The sequence below is a fragment of the Amblyomma americanum genome, chromosome 8 (genome assembly GCF_052857255.1).
Source record: "Amblyomma americanum isolate KBUSLIRL-KWMA chromosome 8, ASM5285725v1, whole genome shotgun sequence".
In the NCBI taxonomy this organism is placed as follows: Eukaryota; Metazoa; Arthropoda; class Arachnida; order Ixodida; family Ixodidae; genus Amblyomma; species Amblyomma americanum.
The window spans coordinates 69945920-69955512 of record NC_135504.1 but is presented as its reverse complement, the minus strand read 5'-3'; the positions used below and the strand labels follow the sequence as shown (position 1 = coordinate 69955512).

At 47.6% G+C, this 9593-nt stretch overlaps 1 protein-coding gene across 1 annotated transcript; it reads right to left on the bottom strand.

Moving 5' to 3' along the window:
* Nucleotides 1-1589: 1589 nt before the first annotated feature.
* LOC144102476 (uncharacterized) lies at nt 1590-3506 on the bottom strand. Its single transcript, XM_077635740.1, has 3 exons — nt 3495-3506; nt 2283-2524; nt 1590-1707 (listed from the first exon to the last, which is right to left on the bottom strand). The coding sequence occupies exons 1-3, from the start codon at nt 3504-3506 to the stop codon at nt 1590-1592; spliced, it is 372 nt and encodes a 123-aa protein (XP_077491866.1).
* Between the last annotated feature and the right edge of the window lie 6087 nt (nt 3507-9593).

Below are 9593 nucleotides of genomic sequence, written 5' to 3'. Positions count from 1 at the left end.
AAGAATGGCCTGGAAGCATGCATGTGCAGTTACTCATAAGATTTCATCGTCATTTTTTGCCTTACTCGCCGCAGCGACTTTGGAAGCGGCGGAACACATAGTTCGGTTGTTTTAGACCCGTGTACAAGTTAACACCACTTAATGCTGGTGCGGAAGGCATACCTGGTGAAATCAGGCTCTGATCCGATCCCTCACTACTTTACGTGCCCTAATCAGTTGGGTGTCATACGAGAAACGTGACCTCCCTTAATCAAGCATACCCCATGTCATTCTCGGCGTAGAGGACTGCTCGGGTGTCCTTTTTACAGCCGTATCGATTGGTCAAGTGGTTACGTAAAACTATTCGATCCAGTTTAGTGAGTAAATAAATAAAACTTTTAATTAGATGCTGTAACTTCCCCTAAATTAAGCATATAATTGGAAACCAGTTGGTACCATATCCGACATTTCTAGCACTTTTGTGCGAGGCTGTGCCAAGGTGACATCATGTGAGCAGTTGACTGAACGCCGAAAACGTGCGATTCTTTGGGGCCGTGAAAATCTAGGTGCTATTTTTTTTTTCTCCAAAATGCGCAAACATATACGCTGAACTTATCAACATTGGCTCTCGTAGGGGATCACTGTGTGCGAATTCGCGTGTAGACTGATGATATTACTTCGACTGACGGAAAATAGTACTGGCAGAATGTGTGATCACGTTACTGGGAACAGCCAAGGGCAACAGGCTTTCAGAGTTCGGCATGAAGAGGGACAATTTGAACTGCTGAAGGTAGTTTCGGAAGTGATGCGTCGAATAAATTACGTTGAGCCACGCGCGCCCTTAAGTTGGCTTTTGTGAGCTGATATATCTGCGCTGCTGCTATGCCCTTGAAAATTCTCGAAAGAAGGCTGCCGCACTATAGGTTCGGCACTGGATAACCACTTAGCGGTCTGAAGTAGAAAAACATGCATCAAGAGCAAATCATTGTAACGTTAGAAACTGTTGCTTGCTGCTCACCTAGATGAACTATAGAACAATATGTCATATCATGAAAACCTTCCGTTTACTGTCGGCGTCCACAAAATAAAAATTTTGGCAAACCGAGAAAAACTTAGCGCATGCAATGTGCAAAGAGTATTCGCATCAGGCGGCAACTTCACATTTTGGCTGCGTTCAGCAACAACATTTTCATCCTTGGAGCACTCCTAGTCTTTGCTATATGGTGATATAATATAGTCTATAGACAGCAGCTGGCACAATGATGGGCGATGATGTCGAGGCTATGTCACAATGCCTCGCACAAAGTACCCACGCTGCCAGTACAGTGCTGAGCTGTTTAGCGCTGATCGTAAGAAGCCAACTTTGGTGAAGAAAACGTCAGGCGAGCTGGCTGGAACATTCTGGTCCTGCTCAGTGGTGCAGGAGCACAGAGCGCGAAACAAGAGGAATAGTGAAATGTTTCGGAACATTTTATCGATGTATGTTCGGGAGACCAAAGGATGCGCAGGGATGTGGTATTAAGCAATGCCTCTCTAGTTTATTTTCATAGTTAATTACAAAGAGTGTGCTTGTTTCCAAGGGGGGTTGCTTCAGTGACGGACTCCGATGTCTAGACGACGACGGTCTTGGTGCGGTGGAGGAAGTATCCGGGGCGGGCCTGGTGCACCGAGCTGCGGGATCCGGTCACCACGGCTGGGTGCAGCACGTCGGTCTGCTGGTATGGCAGGCTGTGCGGTTTCAAGTGGCGGAGAAAAAGAAAAAAAAATATTTTATGCATCATTTTTGGACACAGAGCACGAGATCTCGGGTGTCAGTGGAGTCACCAAGATACCGCCAACTTACCAGGTGTTTTAATTGCTTCATGCCAGGAGGCTTTATAGGTTTTCATTCAAATCTTATGACTGGTTGAATAGGTTTGTTTAGAGGGACTTCATAAAACTTTGATCGCCCCCGTCACACTCATTTATAAATCGGGCATCTTATGAGAGAGAGATTTCATGCAGTTAAAGATATGTGACCTCAATACGGCGGAGGTAGTATGTTTTCTTATGATTGCACTGCATTGCGCTACGCTGGGTGCACACGCAGGTACGACACCTCGCAGACAAACGGCGTAATGCTTGTCAACATTGTTAAATTGTGTTACGCTGCCTAATACCCTCTCGCGTTAGCAATAACTTAAGTATTGTGCCAACGACACAAAACGCCCGTACCATTTGGTTTCAGGCAACACCCAATATTAAAGAAGAGTACTTTATACGTAGCTAACAAAGCACTGCCTCTGAGGAAACGCGATGCTCACCCGGTGAGAGGGTGGTGGTGGACGACGCTGGTCTTTGGCTGGACCACCTTGCTGTGCTCGACGGAGTAGCCGAACTCGTGGTGGGGCACGTGCAGCACCTCGTGGTGCTGGGTCACCGAGGGCCTGCGCACCACCGTCTGGTGCACCACTGGGGTGTGGACCACGGCGGCCGGGACGCCGTAGGTGACCACGGCGGCGCAGTGGGCTCCGGCCACCAGAAGGGAGCAGGTGAGGGCGAGGGTCTGCGATGCGCCACAATGTGGACGGAGATTTCAGTTTATTGGGTGCGCCAAGGTATTGCCCATGCGGAAAGACGAAAGCCTTGTACAGTCCTCAACTGAGTGACACTGCAGCATCTGTGCTATGCTTAGCCTGCTATTACAATGACGAGGTCTCAGGGCTAAAGAACCACCAAGAGAACCTCGTGTGCAAACTCTGAACGAAACAACTTGTGCAAAGCGTAATAGGAAAAAAGACAAGCACCCCTGTGCACACCTGCCTTCAGTAAAGCGAACCCAAAACATTAAGCTTTGTGCCAGTGTTGCCATAAGCATGATATCTACTCTGCTTATGGTGGTTGCGTTTTTGTGATGGCGCTCACGGTACTTCAAGCCTATTGGAAGACTTCAGGCAAATCTGCCTTCTCATTTGTAGCCATTTATCCTCTAAATGTATCTAGCTCGCTAGACCTTCATTCCAGAGGCAGTCCTGGTCATACCCAACATGGTCTGCGTATCTTCTGCAAAGGTTGTAGTCGTGCTTAAAAAATATACTGCTAGTGTTTAAACATCTGGGGTAATTTAGAAACAGCCCTGGGAATGGATTCAAGGGGGCACTGTCATCCAGTTTCGGTGCCGACATCCTTTGTCCTAAATTACTTAAGTTTTATCATTCGGAGCCTCGGGGAAGTTGTCACAGTTCACATTGTGGTGTCTGGCCTGTAAATTTGTGAAACGTTAAATATTACGGGAAATTATCAAATGCTCGGGTAATTCCGAAAGGAAGCATGTGGAACAAAGTTCGCACAGAAAACTGCTTGAAGCCAGCAAGGGCCTATTAGAATGTTAAATAACGTCCGATTCCTTGCTCTTGCACAGGGCACCCTTTAAAAGCCGAGTCTCAACATTCAAGCTATCGGTGGCAAATGACATGCTCTCAGCACCTACACTAAATACTTCAAATGCTTAGACGGTACGAGAATCGAGAACTCACAAGAGCGTGCATGGTGATGCTGGGTCTCGAAGGCGGTGCCGCTGAGCGAAGACGAAGGAGGCTTGCTGCAATGGTCCGATGAGGAGACGAGTGTGTTTTCGGACTGCGGACCTGCTGCTTTTATACCCGAACCAAGCCCAAACCAGGCCCCCGCCTGAGCTCTGCTGTCACATCATCAGAGAAACTGACGGAAAGGGGAGAGACGTGGTAAGGAAAGAGGGGGGCGGGGGGGGGGGGGGGGGTGTCAGCGAAAGGTATTTCATTTCACCTTTTGCCGACCTTGGATTCTTGCTTGGGTCACGCTGAAGAGAGAGCCGCACAAGCTTATCTAATTAGAGTCGGGGGGAAAGCCGACCCCTGTGAGCTATATAGCGACTCCTCCTCCACATTATTACCGGCTGGAGTTCACCCTTTTCATTTGCACATGCGGGGGGAAGGAGGTGCTGAGAGAGGAGACTGCAGTGCGGAGTGAGATGCAACTGGCCATCCGAGGAGGACCCCACTTGAATCCTGCATTGCAAAAAAAAAGAACTTTAAGAGAAACGCAGATCCTGAAAACAAAATGAGGAAGCTATATAACAAAATTATATCGCCCTGGCATCTCATTGCTTCTGGTGAAAACTCGAACATGTAGATACCTGGGAGTCGAACCCTCACAAACTCTCCCCCACCCCGTGGGACCCTCAGGCTCGTTACCCTCGCGGCTACGTCATCCTGCCCTGCGTTGCCCATCAGTTCGTGCTCTGCTCGACGACCTTGAGTCGAACCCCAGACCAAGCCGAAAACCGCTGCCCGTCCATAGCGGTCAGTGGTCCGGGGCCGCGTTCAGCTGGCTCGGCTTCTGGACTGAGATGGGAACCGGCGAAGTCAAGCGCGAAGCCCAGCACACGTGCTCTACTGGCACGACTTCGATTACGATCTCCGGAGTGATCAGTCAGAGACACCGGCTTCTTGCGGCGATCGGGCCGCAAAGGGTCAAGCGCTGCAGGACGCCGCACCCCGACCTATCTCCGATCTCTCGGCTGCCGTCGTCTGTCGTCGAGGCAGTGATTCTTTCGCTCCCAGCATGCAGGCGATGGTGGATAAATGGCTCGCATTTTTCTTGCCAATCGCTCGCTTTTGGATCTGGGCTCGTACTTTTAGTTCACGTTCTGTCCGATGCTGCCGCTGTTTTCCATATTTCCCTGGGATACAAAAAAGTGCGTGTCCTACCATATACAATGTGCTGTTTGTTGATCTGGAAAGATTTTGTTCGTTTTGTGCTCACACTTTTTTCATGGTTTAGTAAGGCGGCTTGCTCTGGTAGGGCGGGTTTTTTCACCCGGTTTCCCGGAATCCTGGATTACAGCGCAGATTCCGACTGTGTAGATGGGGCACCCCTGGAGTTTTTCATGGATGTAGGATTTTGGAGCTGCCTGCAGTTTCGGATTCTTGCTTCAAGCGTTGTGTATACTCGTCCGTTCGGCATTTTTCGAGAGAGCTACACTTATCTCTGGAGACTCTTTCTGCTGCACGTAGGGTTTACAGATGTTAATCAATAAAGCTGGCTTTGCATCTTTGTCATCTCTTGACTGATCTGTATGCGGCTGTTGCTTTAAACTGGTGCATTTCCCCGCTGTGCCGAAGCACGCTTTTATCAGAGGCTCTCCACACTGCAATGCGAGGCGTGCTCGGCTTTTTGATGCACCATGGCGGGCAAACAAAACCCGGGACGGGACGATGCAGTGGAGAACGCACAAATGTAAAATTCTTTGTTCTATTCGGGTTAAAAATTCGACACAGACACGTAAGACTGCTTACATGTGGGAATGCGAAAGCATTAATGTCACCGGGTGCATTGTTTACGCGCAACGTTGATGCATGCATTAAAGCTATTTTCTACGAGTTCATGTATGACACCTCCCGGATCACTGCATGACAAACGGTTGCGTCACGATTTTGATACGGAAGTCTCGGAAGGCATAGAAATAAAGGTGCATATGTCGTCGGTTCGAATCCCTGTCTCAAGCTAGCCTCCAACTTCACTAGTGCCCCTTAGAGCATGTGGGGGTAGCGGTTCCATTCTTTCCGGAGATTCCCTCGACTAAGCGTGGCAACCTCACCCGGGAACCGCCATCCAAGTGACAAAGAGGGGTGGTCCTTTGGTGCCCAGCTTTGGCTGGTCGCAAGCCAGATGATTGGTCGGAGTTCACAAACAAAGCAAGATATATGTAGCAAAGCTAAGATACAGCGGAAATCTGATCACTAAAAACAACACATACAATGTGATCTGCCAAACAACGCAACCAATGCAAAGTAACACTAGAGAGAGGCCACAGTACAGAGAAAGATATTGCAACAGCAGAGCATTAATACATGGGAGAGGCAAACACATAACGCAGTTGGTTCACTGGGCTCTTGGTTTATGGTTTATGGGGGTTTAGCATCCCAAAGCAACTCAGGCTATGAGAGACGCCGTAGTGAAGGGCTCCAGAAATTTCCACCACCTTGGGTTCTTTAACGTGCACTGACATCGCACAGCACGCTGGCCTCTAGCATTTCGTTTCCATCGAAATTCGACCACCGCGGCAGGGATCGAACCCACGTCTTTCGGGTCAGTACCTGAGCGCCGTAACCACTGAGCCGCCGCGGCGGCTGGGTTCACCGCGCTCTATTCAGCCCGACGACCGAAGGATCGTGACGGGACCACCCCGGAGACTGGAGCGTGTTTCCTCCCTGGTCGGTGGCTGAGCGCCAAAGGCGTTGACCCTGGAGTCGTTTGGGAGCGCTCAGGACTGGGAGCAACAGCTGGCAATCTCTGCACAACTTGTGAAAGTTTTGATAGATTAACTTGGATCATAACTATTTGGCGCCACTGGCGCAAACAACATTGGTCGCAAAGGTTGTAGAGACGAGAACCGCTTTTGCAGACTCACAGCAATTGATTCAACCGTCTCGATGGCTTCTTTTGGCGACGAAACTAATGACTGTAAATTATGATGTGTCCTGGGCTGTTTACTAGAGCGTAGAAAGCCGAACATGGCGCACCGGTTTGCCGACTTTGAAAGATAATCGAAATTTTTGGCGTCCCATTTCTCTTTCGCGCGTGAAAGTGCGCGTTTAAAGTTTACTTGAATGAACTTATAATCGTTCCAGTTATTTGGGAATTGGCTGTGAAGAAGCTTTTTTCATGCCGCCTTCCTCCGCCTGTAACCTCTCGTATACATTCCATATTCCACTTACAATTAGAAGAATTTCTGTTTGATGGCCGCACCAGAAACTCCGGCATTTTACTGCATTCCTCTACAGCTAGGCATATTCTTGTTTACTCGTGATCCTCGGCAATGTTAGAAACTGAATAAAAGGCACAGCGCAACGTCGTCTGACATCTGTCATAACTTGCATGTGACCGCAACTGAGAAGTCACAGGAGTTTAACGACATATGAATTCAAAACGCCTCGGTATATGGTGACTAGAGGTGCCGCAATCAACAGTCGATTAATTCGGTACGCCAATGCCAGGACTGGGGGAGGGGGGATCTGAAACAGATTGAGCCTGTGCGCGAAGGTAAGATGTGAGACAATTAATGCGTCATTTCCTTTCCTCAAAAAACAATTTTATACGGGCCTTCAGATAAACCACAGCGTTTTAAACTGATTTTGGGAGCCCAAGGCAACGCCCCGCCGCGGTGGCTCAGTGGTTAGGGCGCTCGGCTACTGATCCGGAGTTCCCGCGCTCGAACCCGACCCTGGCGGCTGCGTTTTTATGGAGGAAAAACGCTAAGGCGCCTGTGTGCTGTGCGATGTCAGTGCACGTTAAAGATCCCCAGGTGGTCGAAATTATTCCGGAGCCCTCCACTATAGCACCCCTCTCTTCCTTTCTTCTTTCACTCCCTCCTTTATCCCCTCCCTTACTGCGCGGCTCCGGTGTCCAACGATATATGAGACATATACTGCGCCATTTCCTTTCCCCCAAAACCTATTATTATTATTATTATTATTATTATTATTATTATTATTATTATTATTATTATTATTATTATTATTATTATTATTATTATTATTATTATTATTATTATTATTATTATTAGCCCGAGGCAAAGCCATAGGGCACACCTTTCCAGTAAGGCAAAAGGTTGCAGGCACCTTCACCTTCATATCTCTAGCTATCTCATCATCATCTTCAACACGTTTTTTGCCGTCTGCTTTCCTCCTATTTTCCTTAAGCCTGACCTTGAGATTGCTTTGTGTTCTTCTGTGCCTCCTGTTTTTTGTTTACCTGTGTAGCCTATAAATTTTATTTGGACATCAGTTCTTGTTTACTTTTAGTGCAAAAGCACCACTTCAGACGTATAGAAACCCGAGCAAGAATCTTTTCATCTTGTCTTATGCTCCGAACTAACCCGACTTCTCCCGAACTTACCCGAGGACGAAGGTCGGGTAAGTTCGGAGAAGCGCCTAGCCAGCTGTAGACAATGGGAGGAGGGTATCGCGCCACATAAGTCACGCAACCTTGTTGCGCAATCTCATCTTGCCCTGCCAGGTGGCAATTAAATTGATTATTGGTCGCGAGAGGTTGCTCGGGAACAACAACATGGGTTGCACAATCCCTGCCGGTGGTTGTGATAGTAACAGCCACCTGCCAGTGAAGTGGAGCATCTCTTAACCGCTGCGCCCCTGCATTTTTTTTTCTTTATTGCCTGGCTTTGGCATTGCACAAGAGCGACTGGAACAAAATTACAGGACATGATGAACACAAGCTATTGATACAGTCAGCCTGCCAATGTCTTTCTTCGTCACATTAAAATTCTTTAGGGCCATCAAAGGCTCCACCCTTGACAACCACTCAGAAACATCGCCATCAGCTCTGACCCTCTCAACAAACCGATGCACAGAATGCAGAACCAAGAATGCACGTCGAGCCAGGGGTTAAAACTTTCTTTTTCAAGTTGCACACTGGAACGTTATCAGTCAAAATGTTTTTACAGGATAAGGGCTGATTTGTTCCATGGCATCCTAACTGCCTTATCTGCAAGCAATCAGAAACGATAGACCATGTTTTTCTGCATTGTTGGGAAGGGGTTTACTTTTGGGACGTACTCCAAAGGACGATAAAGAAACAATTTCCACTTCACCCCCGTGGAATACGGTATCTGTCCATTGATAATGAAGATGGAGTACCATTTGATTTAATAATGTTAATGGGCCTCCACAGTATTTGGCGCTCGCGAATGGCAAGATATTACTGTGATCCCGACGCACCGCCGCGCCATTGCGCTGGTAGTGGTGTGAGAACTCGCCGCCATCTATGAATGTTATGTAGAGAATGAATAATTCTGCACGTATGGGCATTCACCCACTAAAGCTTAAGGCGGAGCTTGAGCGTCCCCTGCAATTGAAGAACGAACCTGCTTCCGCACGTCCACTCGGTTTGACTACGTTAAAGCCCTACCACTTTTTTTTTTGCCCTCCAGGCATCCGATAACACATGCCCACACTATAGGATGGCCCAAGAATTATGAGGCATGTTGAGGCTACTGGGCTTATCAAGGAAATAAGTTGGAATGAATAGAACTGAATATAAAATAAGAGAAAACAAAACAGAAGGTTCAACGGCTAATCCCCCTTGTCGGTATGCGTCCATTATACTCATCTTCTTCCTGTTAAAACATGGATTAGCCAAGACGTAGTGGCATAAACAAGGAAATTTCCATAGGAGATTACGAAAAAATATCAGCTCCAAGCGTAAATTTTGAAAAATGTATCAACTAAAAACGACATAAGAATATTTAAAGCAAAATAATGAACAGCATTTTGATGAAAAAAGAAGATCTCGAAGAATGTTAGCAAATCAACCTTCCAGTTGCAATTACATGTGCCATTTTATGAGGGATAACAACAACCGTTGCAATTATGTAATCATAGATAATCCTACAAATTGAACCCAATGCATATCCTTTGGCGCTCGCACCGAACGATATATATAATAACGCTGGCAGAGATAACGGGAGCCCTAACCTGGAGCTTTAAAGGTACCTACAGATAAATCTTTCTCTGAAGTGCAAACTTTGGACAGTAGAGGAGAAAATGGTCCCCAGATTCAACTTCCCCGCATGCGTC

Coding starts and splice junctions, on each gene's coding strand:
- LOC144102476 (XM_077635740.1), bottom strand. Junction 1,708..2,282: donor CACCACCACCCTCTCACCGG/GTGAGCATCGCG, acceptor GAAACCGCACAG/CCTGCCATACCAGCAGACCG.